This window comes from Anopheles moucheti, chromosome 2, assembly GCF_943734755.1.
Source record: "Anopheles moucheti chromosome 2, idAnoMoucSN_F20_07, whole genome shotgun sequence".
Taxonomy (NCBI): domain Eukaryota; kingdom Metazoa; phylum Arthropoda; class Insecta; order Diptera; family Culicidae; genus Anopheles; species Anopheles moucheti.
The window spans coordinates 25,343,352-25,367,923 of NC_069140.1; the positions used below are offsets into that span (position 1 = coordinate 25,343,352).

Below are 24,572 nucleotides of genomic sequence, written 5' to 3' on the forward strand. Positions count from 1 at the left end.
TTCGGTTTGTATGTTTGGATGTTATGCTTACGAGGGAAGACATTTCATTTCGGTAAACTCGCTTTTTGTACTTCACCAGCTTCATAAGTTTCACGAGCTTGACGTAAGCTGTTCACACCAACTGCATGAGACATTGTCCGTGATTTTGAGAATAATCACTTGAAATTGGTGCAAAGTGATGAGAACGTGAGTACGTTTGATTCGTGAGAACAGCCTTGTCTGGTGAATTGTCTGGTTACCTCCGGAAGTATATTAACACCATTGACATTATCAAGTGAGTAAACTCAATTTCAATGCATAAGAAGTACATTCAGTTCTATTTTTTGAATGTTTCACAATCGTACCAAATCAGTACCATGTTCTTTACATGGTTATCATAACCTAATGTGGATCTTCAACACAATTATCAAAAGCTGATTACAAATAGCGGTAACTCACTGTTAAGACAAACATAAATCTAACATAAATGCGTATGTACGTTCAAGTGTTTGAGCAGCTGTAGATTCAGCATAATTTCACTAGCGCCATCTGTTGGATTAGCCAAGACGCAAACCACAAATACAACGCACACAGCAGAAAAACCACCCCACACATGACCGTAATCACATCTTTTCGCTGTACCGTCATTTCAGTTGGATACGGCTAGCGTTCGCGTGCACTTGTGGTTCCCTTGGGTGATTTGAATGCACTCTAGAATTAGCTCACGTTGCGATAGTGCGCACCACAGTGGATTAATCGCGCCGGGGTGTTTAAAGTAAGTGCAAGATGAGTTCAATAGTGTAAAGAGTTGTGCCTGCAATGGTGTTTCATTGCGACCAAATAATCAAGAAGAGGTGAAAAGTGAAAGCGAAACACTAAAAGCCTACGATAAAAGCCTGCCAGCCTTTCGGCAAACGATCGAGAACCGAGACGCAAAACAATGTCGTTCGATTGTGTGCGACGCATTATGTGACGCGTGTCACAGGTTTCGTTAATAACGAGTTCCAAAAAAAACGATATCCCCCACAAAAGCAACATCCACCACAAACAAATACGCAACAACACAATCACGTTTCGCCCGTGTACCATAGAAAAAGGAAAACGAGGGGTCGAAAAGGGGTTGTTCGGGCACGACAACCTGTTGGCGGTTGGTTTTGTTTGTTGTCATCTTCGTATCGCATCCACTTGGATCGTAGGGACTGCGCGTGATCACGATCGGTATCTACACACTCACACGCGAGTAGGCAAACTATTCGTTCGGTGACTTTGCCGTGTGTTGGCTGTCGTCGGAGATTAAGGGTATCAAAAATAGTGAAGTTATTTATTCAAAGTTTTGTACATCGGGTGCCAAAGTTGCACTTTGCAGCAGTGTTTGCATTTTTAATCCCGCGTATCATACCATATCTGGACATATCTCTCGTGGCAAATGCACACGATCGCAGACAACACGGTTCCCCGAGCTGTAGGTTAGACGAGCAAGTGGTATCTTAAAATAACACACCGCGTGTTGTAATCCAACCACAACTGGTTCTAATGTATCCGTGTTCGCGCGACCAAGATCTGGCAGATCGCGTAGAAGCGCTAAAAGCGCAGATCACGCAGGGGCAAATGGCGAATTCCGAATCCTCCAATTTGGCAACAGCTAGTTGGCGGCGGATGTCGGGGTGGTTGTGTGTGTTGTTTTTTCGTTTCGTTTTTTTATAATTGCACCCCCACAGCTCGGGGGTGTTGGTGTTGATGATACGTGACGTGCATTCGCGTGCAAACCGGCGACGTCGTAGCACAACGCCGCGGTTACAGCCGGGGAGTATTCTTCTATTTACGGTCCCGCTTATATGGTGGCCAAAGCGCAATTGAGCATTTAAAATCTATCGCCCATCCGCCGGACAGACGTTTAAACAAAAAAAACCACGACATTCGAGTGTTAAAATGTGCATGTAGAGAACGCGTCGTAACTGCGTGGCGCGCTACAACGCACAATGTTGTAAGCAAGTTCGACCTAGCTGAGAGCAGAATTATGTGGGAGAGCGAGAGAGAGACGAAAGAAAGTATGTAAAATGAGCGTTACTTCAAGCGAATTCGCTCTCCCATGCGCTCTTTCGCTCTCGCGCTCTTTCTCTCTCATGCTAACAACGCATCGACATTCGCGTATTATCGCGGGTATATCGTCCGCGAAGCGCGCGCGAGTCTGTATTGTTCACCGCGAACGCAACTGATCACGGTGTGCGGTTTCGTGGACGCATCTCGCGGGGGTTTGATGTGGCACAGTGTTTTGTAGTGAAGTTGCCTGAAGCGTAAAGTGGACCACAGAAGCAGACAAACAACAACGAAAGATCCGTCAATCAGCCAGTAAGTCCCGGCGGAGCGGTTCGTCCAGAAGGGTGGAAGTTGTTATTTTTTTCCCTGCGCTCGCTTCTTTGGCGTGATACGAACCGGCTAGCAGTGGGACCGGACCAACCCGGAATTGACGTGACGGCGTACGAGATAAACTGTGACCGTTCCGTGCTTATCAGTGCTATCGGTAGACGCACACACACAGTGTAGCTGCAGCACAGTGTGGGCAACTGCAACTGTCGGTGGCGTTGTTTGGACGCGCGGGATCGCCGAGATCGGGAACACGTTGAACGCTTGTAATGCAGCGGAGTGAACGTATCCCGAGGAACGGTCCGGAACCGTTCCCTGGGGGTCTGTAAGATATCTGTAGGTTCTTGTCCGAAACGGAGCGCGTTAATCGGAGTTTGTGTCCGCACGCACACAGCAGACGCGATAACATCCGGTTGAAGTTAAAAGTGATGTGACACCAGAAGAGTGAAAGCTCTCCTCGCGGCTGTGATGTGCGCTTCGTAAGCCCGTTTTTGTTTTCAAACCCAACACACACATCATCCTGCGATGAACCGTCTCGTGACAAATAGAAAAATCCCCCCCTAATGTGCCCAATGTGTGCAGTGTGAGGCAAAGTAGCGATCTTGCGTGTGGATGCCGTTGCATCAATTCGGTAAACGCGTTTGTTTCCTTTTCATTCACAGTGCTGCAACGTGCAAGTTGACGACGCAACGTGGCTCACCGATACTATTGTGCACAGAAAGTGTATGACATGTTCGCATCCTATCGCCCAAAGGCGATCACAGTGCAATGGTAATGAGCGACGGTTCTACCCCGCAAAACGCTCGCACTCGATGACATTTCCTGTGGCGATTGACATTTTTCAACGTGATTAAAAACGAGAAGAAGGGTCACCGCACACCACTCCTGCTATCGGAGACCTTCCCTCCGCCGTCCCGCCAAGAGGGCTTCACAGCGCCGATAAGATACCGTGAATACTGCCTCTGGGGTTCGATGTTTCGTCGGCAATCAGTGTAATGACTAGCTTTTGCGAACGCGCGTACATTCTTTAGCTCGCGCTGGATCATTTTAGGTGGAGAAGAAACCTGACGGACGCGTTTGTGCCGCGTTTTGGGAACCTGAATGTGCATAGCATCGCCGCCACACAACTTGTTTGTACCGCGTAACGAGCAGTGTGCTAAAGGTAAGTCCATAAAGTGCGTTAGTGAGGGGTGGAGATGAAACGGGACACGCGCGTGTGCGTGAAGGAGGAACCCCGTTGAAACTAAACCTTCACAATCAGACCAGCGTCTGCAGGGTGGTAAATGCACTAATGAGCACACGCTTTGACGGTATTGTGACGTCCTAGTTGAGATAAGGTCCTGCTCCTACTAGAACGGGGTCGTTCAAACCCTAAAGGAGCCCTTTTTTTGCTTTTGAACGGGCCTTCCGCCATCTTTATCTATCCGGACCGCCCGGACGGATCCAACGCGGAAACGAACAGCCATTCAACAAGCTCAAACTCATTCCACAGCGCACACACGGATGTGTGCCGCTGCAAAGTGTTTCCGTTTTTGGGCCAACAGATTGGATGCGCAGCCTTCCTACGGGTGGGCCTTTTTACACCTGCCGGGGGGTTGTTTGTGGAACATCCTTCCCCTGCATTCCGTGTCTGTTTGATGTTGTGCGACGAAACGAAACGCTGGATAATGGGACGAATTTTTCGCGGAATGTTTCGCGACGGGAAACTCAACCGAATGGGGCTTTTTATTATTCCAAGAATGTTGCTTTATGGTATGATGATTGAATGGGACTTTCATCACACGTTTTGCTTGGTCAAACGGTCGGTCAGAGTCTAGGACTCGTCAGTTGGTACCTCGGAGTACCTCGATACCGGTCCTTCCGTGCAAAGACCCGGATTCATTGCTCCCAATATATCCACGAATTTGCGCAATTTTAAACACAGCTTCAGAAGGACCCCCGGGTACTGGTAGCCATCGATTGCGTAGAGGTAATTCAGCAAAAAATAATTAGAGTGAAAATGACACCAATCATAATCATCCAAGGCTTATGAACCTACAGAGACTCACAAATCTGTCGAGAGACGGCTTATGATTCTAATGACTCTTCATTGATTAATTTGAATATGACAGTTTTCATTTAGCGTTGGCTTTTCATGAATCTTTTGGGAAGAATCATTCATATGTCTCTTTAGTGAGGACTCTACTAGGAATGCTTGAACAGTACTTCTTATGTACTACTGCAAAACTTCTGGAAGTCCCTTGTGGCCTTCTGGCCATTTCGGGCTCTCTGTGACTTGAGTTAACTGGTGTAGGACGAAAGAGCTAATTCTATGTCCAACTCCCAGGTCCCGATGAAGATCTAATCACCACTGGATCACCAAACAGCATGACAAAAACTGGAAACACAGTGTCAGTTCTGTTCCAAAACATACCATACAAAAGCCTGCTCAATCGGTGTAATGGTTCAAAAATCTAATTGATAGCACACTACCTTCAATTCTACGTTCTACGCAACGGAAGCAGAAGCAATATTTTGGACGAGCGTAAGCTTTTTTGTTGTTCTCCTTCCACTCCCCAATACGCCCCACAGTGAATAACTCATTTATTCCACAAAATTGATTTTCCCGGACTGACGTTTGGGAAGTTGCCTGATGGGAGATTTGTTTAGTATCCAAGTAGCCAAGGTTTTGAAAAATGGTCTCACCAAAACGGAATTTCAATTTCAGTTTTTGGGGGGTTTCCACCTTCTGGATAGGGGGGGGGGGCTGTGGGACGCCAATAATGATGATTTACCGGGCCTCTCGTTAATGCAATGAACGAGAAGCATTTTTGAATGGTCTTCTCGCTATCAACGCACCACCAACAAATACAAAAAAAAATGATAAGTCATTCGTTTCCACTGCTGGTGTTTTACCTGTGCCAGCGCCCCATTGCTTTCGGCGTGTATTCACGGGGGAGATAAAATGGCACACGTTTGTGGAAGGATATTTACTCTTGGTGTTTATTAATGCGTATCCATTTGCAGGAGCGGCCCAGCTACCGGTGAACATGTGTATGCGGAATATTGGTGTGTCCGCACGCTGAAACGCTCGTAATGGAATTGTTGCGGCGAAAAGGTGCGACGAAGAAGAGAAATAGATTGCTCCCGCACACGAAACCGCGCGTTGTGGGATAAGTAGGGAACTTCATTCTCTATCCAAAAAAAATAAAAGCAAAACGTTCCGATCGACGCAGAGCGAAATACCAACGGCAATTTTGCGCACAAACGTGGTGAACAATTGGCAATGAATTGGCACACGGTTTCGGTGGTGGAAGAAGGTAACGACCGTGAAATTTAAGGCTGATGGAAAGAATACGGGGAATACAGAAATAAAGTCTACCATCTTCCGCCCTAAAACGGTAGACGAGAGTTGCTTGAAGACGATTCAAACAAAGATGCAAATCAATATGTCCCATCCATCGGAAACTACGGGAAGGCAACAGTCGACACTCGAAAGTAACAACAACCGACGTTTTCCTTTTCGACGGTTCACACCCAACCCAAACGATCGGTCAATGTAGGTTTGTGGAGGCTCGTCCAAGAAGGGGGCCGTTTGCTTCCAGTACCATTCTATTACGACACGGCTGTGGCACATACCGATTGTCCCCAGAAACAAGTTACACTGGCATAACAATAATAACTCCATTCGATGCATGTTGTTCTACTGCTGCTGGTAAACCTTCCCAAACAGTTGTCGAGCCGGTTTGGGTCGCGCGAATCGGGCATTTCCGTTGACGCTGGAACGCCGGAAGTGAAATCACTCATACACCTCAAGCTGCCGCTGCGGCTGGATATTGAAATATCCATCGGGATTTTCTGTTTTGGTTTGTCGGGTACGTCGGGAATTCTAATCCATTGCTGCAGCCCATCGCACTGAACTAATTGCTTGTGGTGAAGGGGAAATAAAGAGGGCTCTCAACCCTTGGGAATTGGGAATAGAAGAGTTTGTGTTGGGTTACCAAAAATGTTCAATATCTTTACACTTTTCACCTCTTTTTAAACTGAGGTGGTTTCGTTTTCTGTTTTTGGATTATGTTTCACCTACCACGAGCCGGATAAGTTCAGTTATGTCGGAAAGCAAGGTGTGATGATTCATCACGCCGCACCGTGATGCGCACCAATCTTAAGCTTGCGTTTAAGCACCCTTTGCAGGCATCGATGTATGCGGGTATTTGATTTCTGACGCATCACAAAGTTACCCTGCTGGTGCTGAGTAATACCTGTACGCATATATATTATCCACAGTACAGCCCGTTGGCCTGTGGAACCATTTCTGGAACAGTTTTACCAGCAAATAAACATTGAGGGGCAGGTTTAAGAAGTGCTAATGTATGTTTCAATTAAGTGAGTCTTTTTCTTGGGAGTACATTGTTTTAACGAGCTAACATACAACGACCCCGGTGTGTGTGTGTGTATGTGCGCTGTCCGAATGCAATGCAGATTAGGCCAATAATTGACTGATATGTCATAGTTGATCTGTATTACAATTCATCGCTTCATTACGCTCAGACACAACGCTCACATGTCGAGTTTTTAAGTTTTTTCCGAGGCCCCCCGAAGGCCTCAAAATATCCTTAGTAGTTCCTTAACTGACCATATATTGACTTATTTTGCTTTGGAAAGTATTGACAATTGGTGCAATTTAGTTATTCTGGTAAGAACGGCTCATAATATACTACCCGGAGCAGGTCCCACCAAATGGACGTTTGGATCGTTACCAATGCAAATTCCTTCTTGTGCTCCTGCCGGTACCGCTGATATGGACGGTTCCCTGCCAATTGTGGCATCTTGAGGAGCTTTCGTTTTCATCACCAATCACTTCTGATGCATGGTATTGATGCTCTTGCTTTGTTGTCCTGTGTGAACTTTTATGCTCCGTCCCGTAACTTACGCATTCGACCTCCTTTGTCTGTCTCTGCTTATCTTTCTCGTTGTGGTCAGAATGGTCCGTTTTTGAGAGCAATTAGAAATTACAATGTCTTGCCCAATGTGCTCGATCGCGATATTTCCTTACGAATCCTCCGAAGCTGCCTCCTTAATGTGAAGTCGTTATATTCCATTCATCCTATTGCTTGTCTTTGAGAATCTTCAAAATATGCTACATTACTTAATCTAATGTATATAAATGTCTTTAATATTTCTAAATTATTTTAATTGCAAATAATGACTGGCACAATAACCACGAGAGGCATAGAGCCTTGCTATTTCTATCTTTGACTTCATTTACCCCTTACTTAATCGAAAAGTCAGCCTTTGCTACGGGGGATTGTTCGGATGGGATTTTACCTCGGATGGGATACCTTGGGCCACTCCAATGATGGGCATAATCAAACATTTTTCACAAACATTACAGTCAGGTTTATATAATAACAATGGTTCATAATATTACCCATACTGTTTTATATACATCTTTGTTAGCAAAAAGTTGTGGAAAATCTTGGGAAATTTAAGTAAATTTGTGGAGCATTTTTCACTTTTAAAACAATTTTTCATGCCGTCGTCTAAAACTTGGTTTTTCAATTATTATAAACTGCAAATTTGTAATTGTTTTTTATTCTTCAAATATTTCTATGTATCTTTCTGCAACTTAACCACATGGTCCAAGTTGTGTCTAACCAAATGAACGTAGTAGAGTTCGTTGCTATCGTTAATAAAACGTAAAGGAAGCTGTTGCTTTCCATAAAGTAACAGTGCCTTTTTACATCTCTTACCAGAGCTACCAATATTTTTAAAACAAGAAAACAAACAAACGCACAACATTTCACCGTCCTAAGGGGAAAAGTTTTATTGCACAGCATTATACCCGTTGTTGGTACTTTAACCGGGCACGCACAGTCATACACACCCGTCCCGGACACCATGCCCAAGTTGAATGCCGGCATTACTTTTCCAATTCGACTGGGTGGCTGTGTGTTTCGTTTTTTGGTAAAATATTCATTCTAAGCACCGGCAGTAACCTGCTCACCTGGTCTGGTTCCAAGCACTTTACTAACTTTTGCGAGATTTGGATTGAATTCGGTTTGCTCTCGCGTGGGTATTTATGTTTGCCTTTATGCTACCGGAAAAACAGGGCAAAGCAAAGCGGAAGCAGATGTTGGTATGTACAAATTTAATAAACCACCCCCCACCCCTTGGTAATGGACAAAGCGTGCCTTCTTGCTTCATTTGGACGCTTGTTCGATGGGTTTTCGACTCCTTCCTTCCTCGGTGTATCGCTAGCACCACTCAATGCTGACTCAATAAGCCTTACGCACCTTGATTCAAATTCAACCGGTGCGTCGACGCGAATTGTGTCCACGGCACAAAGCAAAGCCTTTCGGATGTGAGTTTCTGTGCTGATGGTGACCGATATACCGTGCGAGGTCATTCCCGTTCGGGGTTCGTCTCAATTTACATCCATTAATCTTTGCCCTCTTTTGCCATGTGTGTACGTGCGGAGTAAGATTTTCGGTGGCCTTTTCCAGCTAGGAACGCGGAACAGCAGCTTCGTTTTGGGGTAGGAAACGCGTCAGTCCGCGCGCGACGTTAGTGTGAGGTTGATAAAATTAATTTACCTCAATTAACAGCAAACCGGCGACGGAACGGAATATGTTTGTGTGCCGAAGAGAACCGCTACCGTTCTTCGTTGGTGAAGATGTAGTTTGCTGCTGCTTGCCAGCGAACGTTAGTAAGGGATGCAAATAAACCGTCTGTACGAGATAAACACGAGAATAGTAAGAGCAGAGTGCCATGATCATGATTTCTGTTAGAAGACAGACTGGTTCTCGCATCAGCCAAATACTACCCAATCTAATACCCAACACGAGGCACGGAAAATCTGTCGGCAAACAAATAACTGCGAAAAGATTCGCACAAGACGGGAAATGTGGGAAAACGGAGTTGCCACAGGGAAGGAACGCAGCGACGGTCAACTGTGTGCTGTGGGCAAATATCATGTGCCGCCTGGGTTGGGAGTGTGGCGCATCGTGGTGTGTTACTGTTGCACCAGCCCCATCACCATCGTCATCATCATACGGTCATCATATGTGCGCAGTATGTGACGATATACTGATAAGACACCCGACAGTTTGGCGAGTCGGTGTGAAATCGTGCTCAAGCACACCGACACACTTGGGTGCCATATTCCCGCGAGCTCCGTTCAACCTTGGGCCCACCGAACGGCTGTTGGAAACTGATTATTTTGATACGGTTTCGCATGGTGTAATAATTGGTCCTGCTTTTTTGCTTCTGGTGATACATTTGCTACGATATTCATAAGCAACGGACGGGCTAAATTCTGGTATGGATCATCTAAGTTCCACACATTGCCATTGCGACATGTCTAGTTAAAATGGAAACAACCCCTAAAGAGACACCTATCTTCGCTGAATGGAGATGCCTCAATTATGTTGCTGGTAATCTAACATAATTCCAAGGATTTTAATGACGCAGTCAAAACGCCTACAACGCGCACATAGAGGATATTCTTAGCCATTTGGGATGCTTTGTGTCTAACGTCGACATGGCGACAAAAATGGTGTCCCAACACGTCCGTTGAATAATTAACCCGACAGCAAGTGGCAGCGAGAAGGTGATATGAGCATCATAGCGTTTTTGCTTCACTTTACACCTGGAGATGAGTAATAAGGGGTGCAAAACGAGTGATATGAGCGGATGTAGGTATAGGTTGCGTGTACGAAAAAAAAATGCTTCACGAAAGAAAAAAAAACCTTACAATGCATGAAAGGGAGAGAGTGAGAGCATTCGTGGCTTATAAAGGGTAGGAAAAAGGGACCCGTATTAACAGGAGTTAAAAGTATACTAAAGGGGGTAGTACACGATGGAGTGCTAAAAAAATAAGGGTGGCTTTCAGCGTATTTTTTTGAGGATAACCAAAGATTTACAATAAAAAGACGCTTTTTTATTCAACAGTTTTTCAGCTCAATCCTTAATTTTTGCATACTAATTATGAGGTACATAATGTTCCCATGTGGGAACATAATTACGTACCCAGTTACATACAACGTTAGCTTTCGGTTGACGAATCGCTTGTGTTGATACGTCAATCACAAATTGTAAACAGTGCTGAACTGTCAAATTTACATTGAACATCCTGCATTTGAATGTAGTATATGCTGATATACTATATCAGTGAACTTTTATTGTAACTTATACTAAATTAGTACATTTTGAGTACAAGATATATAAAGTACGAAATAAATGGAAATAATAAGAAACATATCATAGTAATAAATAATATCAAGAAATAAGAAATATTTCTTGTATAAAATTATAATATGAAAAATTAGTTTATTTCCAGCACACGGTATACTAAATTGGTATATTTGTAGTATATTTATTGTTTTACGGTATACTAAATTGTCCTGTGCGCACGCAACTGTCATGAACTCCTTGGATATGATTGTATAATTAATTTCACAATAGTGACCTCGATAGAAAGTCTAATAAAGATGCATCACTCACCAGTAACCTAAACAATTTCACTATTAAGAATTGATTACACTTAAGGTATTCGATACATTTTGTTTATGAAATAGTGTGATACATAATTCCATTCATCCAATAGCATATTCCCTGCAGACATCACGGCTGCCACGTTGTCACGCTTGAAGATGATCGCAAATAAAGAAAAGGAGAGACAGTTCTTGTAACTCGACAGATAGCAGAACATAAAAACATGTCTAACCATATGAAAAATTCTTGTGACTACGCTCGTCAAATGGTGTTCTTGCCCAGCATATGGTAATTCACGGAAACACCGCTCCAGCACATTGTCTGGCACGGGAAAAGGATGCACTACGACAACGAGCACTGGTAACGCGTGGTGTGAGTGAGCATCATCGTATGAATTTGCGTATCAATTTTCATACGCATTAAGTTGTTCGACATCAAACATCCCCGTTTGAGCAAGGCAGGCATTTTCCTCGTGTGCTACACCGTCTTTCGTCGAGCAAAAAGTATTTGTTGAATGTAAACTTTATACGTACGGAGAAATGAAATCACCTGATGTGTAGAAAGCCCCTGTACGTCTTCATCCGGTTTCTTTTTTCTCTGCACTCCGGACGATATGTTTAGTTCAGATTTAACTACACACCGTTTCAAGTGTTCCATTCTTCAAGTGTTTCACCCTTCACCAAGTACTTGCAAGCGTACGAAAATAGTAATTGGAATGTAATGCATCGGAATCGGTGTGCTTTAAAGTGGGTATATGTACGCGGGGAAGCGAAAAAAAGCGCCAAATATCCCTGACCGTATGCGTTAAATTTAACAGCAAAATTATGCAAAACACAATTCAATTACCGACCAACGTCTTCACGTCATGGTGCTAGGCAACGTACACGAACGATGCTAGTGCTCGGGTTAAATCCTGCTGGGACTTGGTCCTAGCAACCATAGCGCTATTTCATAATGAACCGGAAAAGGTTTGTTTCATGGACCTAATCTCCTATGCCCTAAGCTAATTTCAGCGTAGAATAGGTTTGAGCTTGAGGCTGAATTTAGTTTGTATGAACTGTGTTTGCCTCTTGATGGCGGCAAATTAATTCCTGTTCGGCGGGGTTTTAATATCCATAAACATTAACGTGAGCTAGACGACAATGATGTTTTGGACAATTTAGAAAAAAACCCCGTGGTATACGTTGAGAATATTCGTTCGTAGGATGATTAGACTTGGTAGTGTTTCAGAATGACTTCAAAATAGTTCTTGCTCTAAGGAGAACCCGTTTAATGATACATATGAAACAATTACTACCAACGTTCGAATCGTATATCGTTTCTGTCGAATCTTATGTTAAGGTAAAGTTATTTGTGCAGTTGATAGAGTTACATATTTACCGAACCACCTCGATTCAGCATTCGATGACACACCACAACCTACTAGGATTAATCTGGTCACAGAGCGATTTGGCTCTTCAATGTCCGATGGTCCGACTTCAAACAGGTGAAAGTCATGATTCTCGAGGCTAGGTTCAGTTGTTGTCACCATTGACAATCGGATGCGGAAATAATTTCCCTTTATCACCGTTAAAGAGCCATCTCACAAATGGGTTTGAGATGCTCCCATTTCCTAACGCTCCGTTCGGGTGGCACTTATTTTCTGAGCTTTTGGAATTTTCCTCTTTTGCGGTTTGAAACGAATAACAAATTGTCACCTGAGGCACTTTTACTGCGACGTCCAATTTGTTCTGCGTTTTGGTTTGGTTTACAGCCACCAACTTCTGCAATGTCTAATCTTCAATTCTTTGTTTCGCTCTACTGAAATCCTCGTTATTCGAAATTTCAACAATTTGCATTTGCTAATTCTTCCACTCACGGAATACAGGATGTTTGTAACTATCTTTTACATGTTTGTCACTGTTTCCCATTAGCTTCCATAAGTGAAAGATGCCGCCCTAACTCTTATATTTAGAATATATGTCAATATGTGGCAAGTTGGATGACAAAGTCTCAGGAATGAATAAATCTGAATCTCTATTTCGAAGATTAATTAATCCTCCATGATTCATATATCACCATCCAAGTTTTAGAGCTTGTCCGTCCATATGAGCCTGAGCTTCAAGGGGCTGTGATACGCCACACACAATTCACTAAATATTCATGTGGATGAATCTTCTCAAAAGATTCATTAAGCACAACGCTATTCCTCTCGAATTTCTCAAATTTCTTGATTGGTAATGTACGCTGAAGTTTAAAATAAAAAAAATGAGTTTACTTTTCTTTTTCGACCACCAACACTTTCCCATCCTTCCGCCTCATCACCATTTGTCGCTTTCTTCGGGCAAGTTGCTATTAATTTGTTACGCCGATTGAGCGCTCCAACTAATCGTTTGGGATAAAACAATTCGCGGGTACGATAAAAGAAGCACGACCGATACGTCTCATTTCCTTCGATTTCGCGACCACACTTTGGCCGGTTGGGTACCAACCGTGTTGCCGGTTACTAATTGGGAATCTTCCATCGTCATAGCCTCCCGCCATCCGCCGTTGGTTGGCTGTAAGTTTGTTTCGCACCTTCGTATCGGCCGCTTGTGTAAACAAATTCAGCGCTGCGCCCTCTGGTAGCCATTTTCTCTCACCGTTACGCGCTGTTGCTATCACGCTGCAACTAAACGATGTTCAAGATCACACATTGGAAGTCGGTACAAGTCCCGCTTATCCCCTTCCCCACCGGACCTAGGCCCACTGGAAGACCGCATTTGGCAGTAAAATGAAAACTTTCTCACTGGCACGATAAACCACGGCTACCTACACCGGTGGTTCGGTGAAGTTCCCCGCGAGCCAGGGAATGTGTGGCAGCGTGGTTTATCGGTTAGAAACAACCTGTTGACGGCCTGAACGGTGCGTGCTTAAAAGCTTAATGTGTTATACCATTTCTTCTACCAACCAGCACCAAACGATCGCCGAGACACGTCGGATATTCTGGGACATTGGATAAAAAGAGCAACACTCGCAGTATGACGATTACGAATGGTGGCGGCGGCGGGATGCGTCCCCTGAAGATAACGACCGTCGGGGATGGTATGGTCGGGAAGACCTGCATGCTGATCACCTACACGCAAAACGAATTCCCCAGCGAGTACGTCCCGACCGTGTTCGACAACCATGCGTGTAATATCGTCGTGGACGGTGCCGATTATGCGCTTACCCTGTGGGATACGGCCGGCCAGGAAGATTACGAGCGATTGCGGCCACTCAGCTATCCGAATGTAAGTATGGGTGGGTCCAGGCGTCCATTCTGCCGGCCCTAACCTTTTCCGTCCTATATGATGGAGGGTCTTATTCGCTTAAAACTATTTCCAGACCGATTGTTTTCTCATCTGCTACTCCATATCGAACCGCACATCTTACGATAACGTGCTGTCCAAATGGTACCCAGAGATAAGACATTTTGCGCCCTCCGTTCCAATCGTGCTTGTCGGTAAGTGTGTCCAATCGTCTACGCCTAGATACGCGCCTCGCGACGGCCATCGTTGGCGTGTGTGGTTGTGCAAAGGTTTTCTAACTTTAAATTTATACACGTTCTTGTTTCCCCGTGTTTCTTCTTCTTCTTTTCTTGTTCACCCAAATAATCATACCGTGGACCCACGATAACGCCTTGGGACGTCGACGCTGCCTTGCTCGGGCGCAACGCATTGCCCACACCTGTTCAACTACTGCTGTGCGTGTTTTGCGTGTGCCAGGCACCAAGAGTGATCTGCGGGTAGCCGGGTCGGAAAAGTTCGTCACCACGACCGAGGGCAAGAGGCTAAAGCACAAAATCAAAGCCTACGCGTTAGTGGAATGTTCCGCGAAACGGAAGCTCAATCTGGCGGAGGTGTTCGACGAGGCGGTCAGGGCTGTGGAGAAGAAACCACACGCGGGCCCTCGGATCTGTACGATACTATAGCTTAGACGTTAGGGTGGTTAGTGAAATCTGCTAGATTGACTGTACGGGCTAAACGGAACGTTTTGTAGGGGATTGAGTGGTAAGCTGTACTGTACTCACGAAGCACTAAGTAAGGGCGCGATTGAGGCGAACTGTTAGTCGAACTGTTGGTGATTTTTTTTCCTTTGCAGTATTGGTTATAATTATGTAGCTGTAAATTGTTGAGCAAAAATTGTATTTACAGATGCGACACATCTGGAAATGTTTTCACTCCAATCTGACTTGTTATCTTTGCTGAGTAGGTGTGTATTTGCCATAAACTCTAGCGGGGGAAAAAAGAATGGCCGTATTTTGCGATAGTATTCATACGCAGCATTATGAACCGATATGTTAAAAACTCTTTCAGCAGATGGATTTCAGCCTAAAATCCAAACGCTTCTTTCTGTTTAGTATCAATCAGGTTACGTAGCTTGCTACCACCATTACCACAGCGATAGTGATTCACCCTAGCGATACTACTGAGCGATTATCTAAAAGCGAACCGAGAGAGCAAAACGTACGAACATGTTTACGCCTAGTTAGCACAAATCAAAAAAGATTGTTACAGAATATTTCTAGTGATAATAGGGAAAGGAAAGATTGTTTGAAGGAAAACTGCGGCGAAATCGAACGTAAACAGGTACCAGCCAACCTTGGCAACAAAAGGCGTGCACGTGTACTGTGTACGTGTTTTATATATTTGCTAAATAAACTAGTCATTTTAAGCCGAATTAAATTGTATCCATGAGACGTTTTCCATTATTTTGGGATGTTGAATGAAAGAAACCAATTTAAAAATAAAATAAGAAAAAACATTCTCATATTTTTATAGAAAATCTTAATAGAATTTAAGTGTTTTATGCTGTTTTTCTGCAAATTTCATAGAACAGGATTGTAAATGAACTTTAGCTTTAATTCAATTTTAATTGAGTTAGTAACGACTAGTTCAAATTTATTCAGCATGACAAATTTCCACCGTGCGCTTGTATTGCCTAGCGAAACCTTAAGGGAACCTTACAAATGTTTCACGTTGACAGACGATGTCAACAATAATAACCGCGCAAATTTGATACAAAGCGGTACTTTCAACATTCTCCACTCGTTGTTTTCTAATTTGTATCTGTTATTCAATAAAACCAAGCATTTGGATCACTGCCCGAGACTCAACAGAAACTATGCAAGCATTTTTAAAAACAGGCCGCACAACTGGAGACAGTTCTTCCTCGGGTCCTAGTGGTGAGGGCGGCACATCAACATCAACCAAGAGAGCAAAGCATAGCGTACCATGGGTTGAGAAATAGTAAGTATTAGCTGTTGGTTATTAGATTGAGGTTTACAGCATGCACACTTCTTTCTTTTAGCCGGCCAAAGAGTGTGGATGATGTGGTGGAACAGGCAGAAGTTGTAGCCGTACTTCGTGAAAGTCTCTCCACCACGGACCTACCAAATTTGCTACTGTACGGTCCTCCCGGTACCGGCAAAACCAGCACAATTCTTGCTGCTGCGCGACAACTGTTTGGCGATATGTTTAAAGAACGCATTCTCGAGCTGAATGCATCGGACGATCGTGGCATAGCGGTGATCCGGAACAAAGTGAAAACGTTCGCTCAACTAACGGCCAGCGGTACCAGATCGGATGGTAAACCATGTCCACCGTTTAAGATCGTCATACTGGATGAGGCCGATGCAATGACGCACGCGGCTCAGGCTGCTCTGCGCCGAACGATGGAAAAGGAAACGAAAACCACGCGATTTTGTCTGGTTTGCAACTACGTGTCGCGTATTATCGAGCCCATTACATCCCGATGCACCAAGTTTCGGTTCAAGCCATTGGGTGAAGAGAAGATCATTGAGCGATTGCGCTACATCTGCGAACAGGAAGGTGTGAAAGTGGATGAAGAAGTTTATAGGGACATCGTGAACATATCCGGTGGTGATTTGAGACGAGCCATCACTACACTACAATCTTGTCACCGGTTAAAAGGCACCCAGGCACGTATCGAACGGCAGGACATACTGGAAATGTCCGGCGTGGTGCCGGAACGCTACCTGGAGGAATTTATATCGGTTTGCAAAAGCTCGAACTACAGCAAGCTGGAGGAATTTGTGCAGAATCTTTCCTACGACGCGTATAGTGTCGGCCAACTGTTCGAACAACTGACTGAGTACATTGTGTACAACGACGGACTTACGGAAAAACAAAAGGCCGTTATCTGCGAAAAGCTTGGTGTAAGTAGATGGATGGTAAGCTGTACAAACAGATACTTATGCTTTGTGATTTATAATTACAGGAATGTTGCTTCCGACTACATGGCGGAGGATCGGAATATATTCAGATCATGGATCTAGGATGCGTTACTATTCAGGCTCTCAAAGACCAATGAAATTATGTTAATAAGTAGTATGCGATTCAGTACAACTACATTAATTTCTCGGTTTTGAATAAACTTTGTGTCTCACTGCTCGCTCATGGTTAGGTCAGTCACACGCACACAGGAGTGTTTATTGTTAATGTCTACTAAATTATTCCACTATTTCAAAGTCATCCTCTTCTCGCTTGCGCTTGTTGCCGTTGTTTCCCTCGCCAAACTGATCATCTGTTTCCATCTTAATGTCCACGTTTCCAGCTACACCTGTACTACCGGCTGACGTGCCATTGCTTCCACCCAAACCACCGATCGGTGTGACTGTCGTTTTAATTGATTTTGTTGCCGTAGTTGGTGCCGTTTTTGGAGCCGTACTAAATTTGAACACTGGCTTTGGTATGCTTACTACCTGTGTCTTCGGAGTGGACTGAACGGATGGTCGTTTGACGCCTCCACCAGTGCCGTTTCCGTCGGCTCCTCCACCGGAACCTGCTTTAGCAGACTTGAGAGACGATCTACCTTCGAGAGCGGATTTGTTCATGCGTTTCGGTTGTTGTGCAGCACGAAGCTTGTAGTTGCAGGCCGAAAGACAATAGCGGTCTGGCGGAAGGCGTAATCCACAGTGGGTCTTTATCAATGGTAGCGGTGTAGCGTTGCGGACACGCGCTATTTCCAGTAACACATCTCGCGGAGGTGGCCTTGTAAACGCTTTATCGAGAATCATCTGCGTAGCCAACTTCACATCATCCATCTCGATCACCTTCTTGCGTGCGTGATTGGCGTATATTTTGGCGTCATCCAGGATGCACGTTACGTATCCTGAAAATAGTAAAATCAAGTTATCGTAAGGATTCCCACTATACGGCACTCTAGAGCGACACGACTGTACATACGGTAGGTAAATTCTAGCAGCTGATTAATGACCCGTGGCTCGTAATCGGTGGCACCAAGCTCCTTCAGGATCGACATCACAACCTGAGCATCTTTCGGTATATGCTTTACCTGGTTGACTATCTTCACCTTTTCGCCCTTCTCTCGTTCCGTGCCTTGTAGCTGACGAGGATATGCAATGAAGAGAGAACAAATTTTGTAATTAAATCAATAAAATACGTAATAATCGCTTGGTACTTTGCACACTTACATCCATTCTAGAGCAAAACAATGCAGAGAATGCTATTGGAGTATCAACAAGGCGCTTTCAGCTGTCAAACACGACAGACATGACAAGATGAGTATATTTGTGGTACGACACTGTATCATTCTTCGGTACTGAAATATTTCAAGAAACATTTTTGAAAACTTTCATGCAAATAATTTTAAAAAAGCCGTCTAGCTGCATTCTATCATTCAGAACACAAAACATACGACCCTATACTACCATTTGGCAAAATAATCAACAGTTTATGCATTTTATTTCTTAAAAACAAAAATACAAGCGGGATATACATAAGACCACTAGCTGCTAGTCATATATCAGCACTTCTGTTCAAACCTGCGGAGTAAGAAAACATGGTCCAGGAAACAGGAGTCCCAAATTGTACCAGAAAAGAAGTAGAGGAAGATATTTTTCAACAAAATATCCGAGTATAGCAAAGTAGTTGAGAGTCCATTACATATCATTCAATACTGCTCACAAAAACTTCTCCCATAAAAATTGTAGAAGATTCAGGAAGAGCAACTTATTCTAACAGTTATAAAGCTATCTCTGCAAAAGGGAAATAATTACGGTTGCAGAATTTAACTAGAAACAAAACTTAACCCCGGGTATAGGAAATGTTCGAAGTCTTTTGCATCTGCTGGACCAAGAGTGTCTGGCATCGTTTGCAATAGCAGATTAAATGTGAAAGTTCAAACTTGTCCAGAATTTGTCGCTTCTGGTAGACATCTTCCACGAGCTGCGTTTTCTTCAGACACGAAATCAGCAACAGGTTGTTGACCAGCAGCATTTTTTCCTCGATCCTAAACAGGAGTCTACCTATCCCAGGTAAAGAACGTTGAAAAGAAACCGGCAGAAATTAAACAAATTTAACAAATTTCTTCTGAACGTAGGCGACCCTCGCCACAAAATATTGTAAACAGGCAAAAGGAGAGAGTCGGCGAAGGAACGCTCGAGATAATAAAAATTGGTAGAGGGAGAACAAATAGGAACCGGTCCGGCTAAAGCGAAGATGCACGAGATTAAAAACACAACAAAAAATCGTTGGATGCGAAGTCTATTTATTCGTCTACCAAGTCGCACAGCGTCATTGCTACAGTGTGATCGGAACGGAACGGTCACAGTGTTAATTTCTTCCATCAGTGACGGGTAACAGTCGCATCAGTAGTATTAAGTTGGAGGAATTGTGGTGATCAGTGTTGGTCGTCTGTTCATTCACAGGCAGAAATGGCGAAAGCGGGCCTGATCCTTCTGGCCACCCTGGTGGCAGTGGCTTACGGACAGGTAGAAGAGGTATTGAAGTGGCAGAAGGTCGAGTACGACGTACCGGCGGAAGTGTTACAGCGTCCAAATGGTTACATACCGATTGGAAACATCCCGATGGGTGCTGTACATCACAAGAATCGAGTGTTTGTGGCCGTGGCCCGCCGTCGCTGGGGCATCCCATCCACACTGAATGTGGTCGACATTTCGCCGCCTTTCCCCAACACGAACGTTATCCTGAAGCCGTATCCCAACTTTGCGCTCAACGAGCTCCGGGTAAGTGGGTCCTATTTTGTGTTCCGCACCAGAACGAACGCTAATCAAATTCCGTTCCACGGCTCTAGGCGGACTTACAACCGGACGCGAACCGTATCGTAACGGTATACCGTCCACGTGTCGATCGCTGCGACCGGCTGTGGTTTGTCGACACGGGCATGATGGAAATCCCCGGTAAGTTTCAAAATGTAACATACGGAGCATGTATGTTTCAACATACAGAGCATTTGTTGGGATATTTGCCCTAATTCACTACGCCTAGCATTCGTTATCAAGTTGTTTAGGTTCAAAACGATGAACCTAGCTCTCGCCGAAGGTCACAATAATCAACGCACCCCGTAGACAACAACGCTCCCAACCTAAAATCAAGACGCGGTCAAGATGGGTACGTTTTCTTTTTCCAATCTATATTTTTTGTTGTACAAAGATTGGCTTTTTGATGGCTTTTTTCCGCCGAATCGAACGTTATTTCCCTGCAAAACATGTACGTTTTGTGGCGGTGTTTTATGGAGGAAACCGGTTACAACGCTTTATCACTTCGGGAGACCGGTTTCCGAAACGAACAGGTTCGAAGTGTGAACGATGGGTGTTTCCAACCATCTCGGGCATGTCTCTGCGGTATGGAAAACAAACAAAATCTGGTCAAGGTTTTGGGTGCACACTGTTACCCAGCCCGAAATGTTTTGGGATGGCCTTGTTCGATTCCGTTTTAGCAGACACCTCTTCTTTTCTGGCGCTTTTTATATGAGTTGGATGATTAATCCCGATCGTATAATATAACCGGTAACGTACGACTGATCCACAAGGTCATCCGGGGATAGGAACTCGATAGGATTGTTTCTTTCGTAAACGGAACTTTCCTCAGATACGAATTGTGAATAATTGCATGCAAGAATATGTCATCGTATGCAAAGAAGCATACGAAAGATGAAACACGCCGGTAGAAGACCGGCGACTTCAACGAAGGCACCTCAGAGAATCAATCATTTATCAGGATTAAACTTGTATTCGTACATTAAAATGTCCTTCCTTCTCCCTCTCTTTCCATTGCAGGCAACTTCACCGTCGTACAAAGACCCTCGGTGTGGTCGATCGATCTTACCACCAACCAGCCAATCCATCGCTTCGAAATTCCCAAGGAAGCGGTCGAAACTGGCTACGGATTAACGTCGATCACGCTCGACGTCGATCCGACCGATTGCGAGAAGGTGTTCGTGTACATCTCCGATCTGCAGACGTACCGCATGGTGGTGTACGACTATGCTAACAGACGTGCGTGGCGCTTCCTGCACAACTACTTCTTCCTTAACCCGCTCGAGGGTGACTACCTGATCCAGGGTATCAACTTTGCCTGGGACGATGGTATCTTCTCGATCGCGCTCGGCAATCCGAATCCGGCCACCAAGTTCCGTACGGCGTACTTCCACGCCCTGTCCAGTAACTCCGAGTTTACCGTGTCGACGGAGGTCCTGCGTAACGAGACCGCATCCCAGCGTTCCTGGCATGGTACGGACTTCAAGCTGCTTGGCTACCGTGGCAGCAAGTCGCAGTCGAGCATACACGCGTACGATCCGGAAACGGAGGTGATCTTCTTCGCACTGATCCAGCAGAACGCGATCCTCTGCTGGGATACGAAGAAACCTTTCGCACCACAAAACATGGCGATCGTGTACAAAAACGATCGTGATATTGTGTACCCGAATGATCTGTCGGTGAGTAGAAGGTTGTGTGGAGGACTTTCGAAGAACCTTAGTATCGAACATTTGCTAATTGCCTCGTGTACATTTTTGTAGATCGATCAAAACGGCTACGTATGGTTCATGACGAACTCCATCATCAAGCTGCTGTACACTCAGCTCAGCTTGGAGGACTTCAATTTCTTCGTGTGGCGTGCGAACATCAAGCAGATCATCAAGGGTACCGTTTGCGATCCAGCCTCCCAGCCGAACGTGCATACCGGGCAACGGTTTGGAGATGAGAACAATAATGATCGTGTAACGTTCTTCGAGTACAAGGACAAGGACGGACCGGGCGGTGGTCCATATGGTGGCTGGGGGCACGGCCGCCCGGGAAACGGTCGACGACCGTAATACGGGTATCAAACGACCACTACCACTAGCCGGTCCCGGTGGGTCCGCGACGAAAAAGAGCATCAAATAAACCGCGTCAACTTTTCCGCATCTACCAATAAAACAACCCTGCACTGCTTTTTTGTTTGGATGTGGACCAGAGTAAGGGTGGATGTGAATAGGTGATTATTTGCAATTACCCACCCTACTCCAGACTTGTCAAACATGCGAATTTGTGAGCACTTCAAGAATTAGAACTCTCCGGTTGTCTGAATACGAATCAGATACCTGATGATATTGTTTAAAGAATGGGTGAGATGCTGCCTTTGAATTCTTGGGAAGTTCTGGGGAATTCTGGTGAAGCTTCAAAATCCAGAGCATTCTTGCATTTTAGCCATCACTGCATGTAACCAGGCTCACGAGCTAGACAGAGTTTGACATCACTGCCCTAACCGCAAACCCACAACGGAAAGAAACGACTGTTAAATCAATAACATCGAATGACGAAACCGGTTCAGTGCGAATCGGTGGCCGCGAAAAAGGTTGTCTTGGCCGGCGCACTGCGTACTCTGCTGCATCGGCGATAGGATGTGTGAGAAAAGTGTGTCCGCGTTACGGTGCGTCACTCTGCTCATTACCGTGACTTTGTGCCGCTTCGTTCAAGGAGATGAATTTGAGGAAGTGTTTCGCTGGAAGTCGTTAGACTTTAACAGCAGTGATTTAGGCGAAGGTAGTATACCGCTAACGAAGACATCGGTTAAAGGATGCGTGTAACGTTCTGTTTCCATCTTCCAATCGCCGCGTAAAGATTCCGATCGATTGCTCTTCCCGGATATGCCGGACGATGCGCCGGAAATGGCGGCACTGAACGAAATCTTCGCACCATACCACAATCTACCGATGGGAGTGACGCATCATAAGGGCCGTGTGTTCATAACCGTGCCGAGGCGTCGTACCGGCATTCCGTCCACGCTGAACGTTATCCTGCTGGATCAGGTCCCGGCAGGTGAAAAGTCACCCAAGCTGGTTGCGTACCCGAACGCGCTCACCAACGAGCTGAAGGTAAGATGCTCCGCAACAATGTGGGGGTTGTTGCGCATGAAGGGAACGTTCCACAAGTGCAGTCATTAGATGTGCAACAAAAACTGGTCGCATCGTCGTTTCCTCTTCGCTTTTTTGTTGTTTGATGATGGTGTACATTAGAAGCCGGTTTTAGAATGTAGAATTGCAGATTTGTGCTTTCAGTTTTGGAAGTTCCTTCCATGCCTTTTCGCATGAACAACTGGTAGCATATTGCTAACTCACTCCACTAACTGTTCCAATGTAGGCCCCTTACCTACCGGACCCGAAAAAGCTCATCTCCGTCTATCGCACCCGTGTTGATCGCTGCGACCGTATGTGGTTCGTCGATACGGGATATCTCGAATATCCCGGCCACCGGAAGCAGGTGCAGCGACCCGCACTGTGGATCATCGATCTGCTGCAGGATCGAAAGGTGCGCCAGTTCGAAATACCGGACACGCTCGTTGCTGAGGGCCACGGTATGGCCAGCGTTACAATCGATTCCAACGGCGACGATTGTGACGGGGCGTACGCTTACATACCCGATCTTGCCTACTACCGGCTGTACGTGTACGGGTTCCGGGAAAACCGGATGTGGAAGTTCCAGCACGAGTTCCTTTCGTTCGATCCGCGCATGACCGGGTTCGGTGTAGCCGGTGTACGGTTTCGCTGGAACGATGGCATCTTCTCGGTGGCACTCGGTCCGCAACAGCAGTCGACGGAGGAAGGACGAACGGTGTACTTCCACGCCATGGCCAGCACGTCCGAGTACACGACCAATTCGCGTGTCTTGCAAAACGAAACTCTTGCCAAAGTTGGAGGATACGATCATTTGTTTACTGTAAGTGTGTTTGTGTTATTTTATTCGTTATTCCTCAATATTGAAGAGGAATTCTTCGAGGTTTTGTAACACTTATTTCGGTTATTTCACACCCTGGCAGCATCTTGGCGAGCGTGGAATTAAAACGCAGTGCACCATCCACCAGTACGATCCACCGACGGGTGTGCTGTTCTACGCGGAAGTCAACCGCAACTCGATCGGTTGCTGGAACTCTAAGCGGCCCTTCAATCCCGAAAACCACGGCATCGTCCATCTGGACAATACGAACTTCATCTACCCCTCGGATATGACCGTAAGTGGTCACGGTGTGGCGTTTTCCCCGACACCTTGCACTAACTAACCGAAATCCAAATAACCTCATTTCCCTCACACCGGGCAGCTCGACAGCGACGGTGACCTGTGGGTCATGACGAACGGATTGCCTAGGTGGCTGTACGCGTCGCTCAACGCTGATGACTATAATTTCCGCGTCTGGCGGCAAAACCCGGCGAAGGCAATCGCAGGCACAATCTGTGCACCCGATGCATAGGCAATGAACGGATAAAGCGCACTACAAATACACACTTCGCAGCCTGTCTGTATTGGTTGGGGGTAAAGGAGCGTCGTTGGTTCGTAGCCAGTCGGCGGGTGTGGTGATTAACGTGATCTGACGTGATCGGTTTTGTGATAGACATCCCAGTTTCGATCAGCGCGTACGGCTTGCTGGACCACAGTTCCTTAAGGGGTTTAATAAAGTGGCATTCCCAAATTGGCAAAAAAGGGAGTTATTTAT

At 45.3% G+C, this 24,572-nt stretch overlaps 5 protein-coding genes across 9 annotated transcripts; 4 read left to right on the plus strand and 1 right to left on the minus strand.

Annotated features, from left to right (window-relative positions):
- Positions 1 to 639: 639 nt before the first annotated feature.
- LOC128297824 (ras-like GTP-binding protein RhoL) lies at positions 640 to 15,497 on the plus strand. Of its 5 annotated transcripts, none has more exons than XM_053033536.1 (5): positions 640 to 754; positions 3,006 to 3,505; positions 13,751 to 14,069; positions 14,164 to 14,281; positions 14,544 to 15,497. In XM_053033536.1, exons 3-5 carry the CDS (start codon positions 13,818 to 13,820, stop codon positions 14,747 to 14,749), a joined length of 576 nt encoding a protein of 191 aa, XP_052889496.1. In that variant the 5' UTR covers positions 640 to 754; positions 3,006 to 3,505; positions 13,751 to 13,817; the 3' UTR covers positions 14,750 to 15,497. The 5 variants fall into 5 exon arrangements, with proteins under 5 accessions (XP_052889496.1, XP_052889488.1, XP_052889520.1 ...); XM_053033528.1 differs by lacking the exon at positions 640 to 754 and adding an exon at positions 2,219 to 2,328; XM_053033560.1 differs by lacking the exon at positions 640 to 754 and adding an exon at positions 2,287 to 2,328 and having other exon boundaries at positions 3,375 to 3,505.
- Positions 15,498 to 15,866: 369 nt separating this feature from the next.
- Positions 15,867 to 17,251, plus strand: LOC128299604 (replication factor C subunit 4). The gene is made up of 3 exons (XM_053035609.1): positions 15,867 to 16,067; positions 16,129 to 16,996; positions 17,059 to 17,251. The coding sequence occupies exons 1-3, from the start codon at positions 15,943 to 15,945 to the stop codon at positions 17,149 to 17,151; spliced, it is 1,086 nt and encodes a 361-aa protein (XP_052891569.1). The 5' UTR covers positions 15,867 to 15,942; the 3' UTR covers positions 17,152 to 17,251.
- On the minus strand, positions 17,179 to 18,354 carry LOC128299605 (transcription initiation factor TFIID subunit 9). The gene is made up of 3 exons (XM_053035610.1): positions 18,275 to 18,354; positions 18,027 to 18,186; positions 17,179 to 17,952 (listed from the first exon to the last, which is right to left on the minus strand). The coding sequence occupies exons 1-3, from the start codon at positions 18,278 to 18,280 to the stop codon at positions 17,291 to 17,293; spliced, it is 828 nt and encodes a 275-aa protein (XP_052891570.1). The 5' UTR covers positions 18,281 to 18,354; the 3' UTR covers positions 17,179 to 17,290.
- A 1,054-nt stretch (positions 18,355 to 19,408) lies between these two features.
- On the plus strand, positions 19,409 to 22,008 carry LOC128299603 (L-dopachrome tautomerase yellow-f2-like). The gene is made up of 5 exons (XM_053035608.1): positions 19,409 to 19,438; positions 19,511 to 19,828; positions 19,897 to 20,002; positions 20,882 to 21,540; positions 21,622 to 22,008. The coding sequence occupies exons 2-5, from the start codon at positions 19,517 to 19,519 to the stop codon at positions 21,916 to 21,918; spliced, it is 1,374 nt and encodes a 457-aa protein (XP_052891568.1). The 5' UTR covers positions 19,409 to 19,438; positions 19,511 to 19,516; the 3' UTR covers positions 21,919 to 22,008.
- Positions 22,009 to 22,485: 477 nt separating this feature from the next.
- LOC128296692 (L-dopachrome tautomerase yellow-f-like) lies at positions 22,486 to 24,539 on the plus strand. The gene is made up of 5 exons (XM_053032156.1): positions 22,486 to 22,627; positions 22,706 to 22,959; positions 23,225 to 23,800; positions 23,901 to 24,092; positions 24,180 to 24,539. Exons 1-5 carry the CDS (start codon positions 22,486 to 22,488, stop codon positions 24,327 to 24,329), a joined length of 1,314 nt encoding a protein of 437 aa, XP_052888116.1. The 3' UTR covers positions 24,330 to 24,539.
- Positions 24,540 to 24,572: the final 33 nt, after the last annotated feature.

Bases quoted from the DNA above. Each gene is read 5' to 3' on its own strand.
- LOC128297824 (XM_053033536.1), top strand. From the start codon at position 13,818: ATGACGATTACGAATGGTGGCGGCGGCGGGATGCGTCCCCTGAAGATA. The intron at 14,070-14,163 runs GTAAGTATGGGT...AACTATTTCCAG, and splicing joins GGCCACTCAGCTATCCGAAT to ACCGATTGTTTTCTCATCTG. The intron at 14,282-14,543 runs GTAAGTGTGTCC...TGCGTGTGCCAG, and splicing joins CGTTCCAATCGTGCTTGTCG to GCACCAAGAGTGATCTGCGG.
- LOC128299604 (XM_053035609.1), top strand. From the start codon at position 15,943: ATGCAAGCATTTTTAAAAACAGGCCGCACAACTGGAGACAGTTCTTCC. The intron at 16,068-16,128 runs GTAAGTATTAGC...TCTTTCTTTTAG, and splicing joins GTACCATGGGTTGAGAAATA to CCGGCCAAAGAGTGTGGATG. The intron at 16,997-17,058 runs GTAAGTAGATGG...TTATAATTACAG, and splicing joins TTATCTGCGAAAAGCTTGGT to GAATGTTGCTTCCGACTACA.
- LOC128299605 (XM_053035610.1), bottom strand. The intron at 17,953-18,026 runs GTATGTACAGTC...TACTATTTTCAG, and splicing joins GCTGCTAGAATTTACCTACC to GATACGTAACGTGCATCCTG.
- LOC128299603 (XM_053035608.1), top strand. From the start codon at position 19,517: ATGGCGAAAGCGGGCCTGATCCTTCTGGCCACCCTGGTGGCAGTGGCT. The intron at 19,829-19,896 runs GTAAGTGGGTCC...CCACGGCTCTAG, and splicing joins TTGCGCTCAACGAGCTCCGG to GCGGACTTACAACCGGACGC. The intron at 21,541-21,621 runs GTGAGTAGAAGG...ACATTTTTGTAG, and splicing joins TGTACCCGAATGATCTGTCG to ATCGATCAAAACGGCTACGT.
- LOC128296692 (XM_053032156.1), top strand. From the start codon at position 22,486: ATGTGTGAGAAAAGTGTGTCCGCGTTACGGTGCGTCACTCTGCTCATT. The intron at 23,801-23,900 runs GTAAGTGTGTTT...ACACCCTGGCAG, and splicing joins GATACGATCATTTGTTTACT to CATCTTGGCGAGCGTGGAAT. The intron at 24,093-24,179 runs GTAAGTGGTCAC...CACACCGGGCAG, and splicing joins TCTACCCCTCGGATATGACC to CTCGACAGCGACGGTGACCT.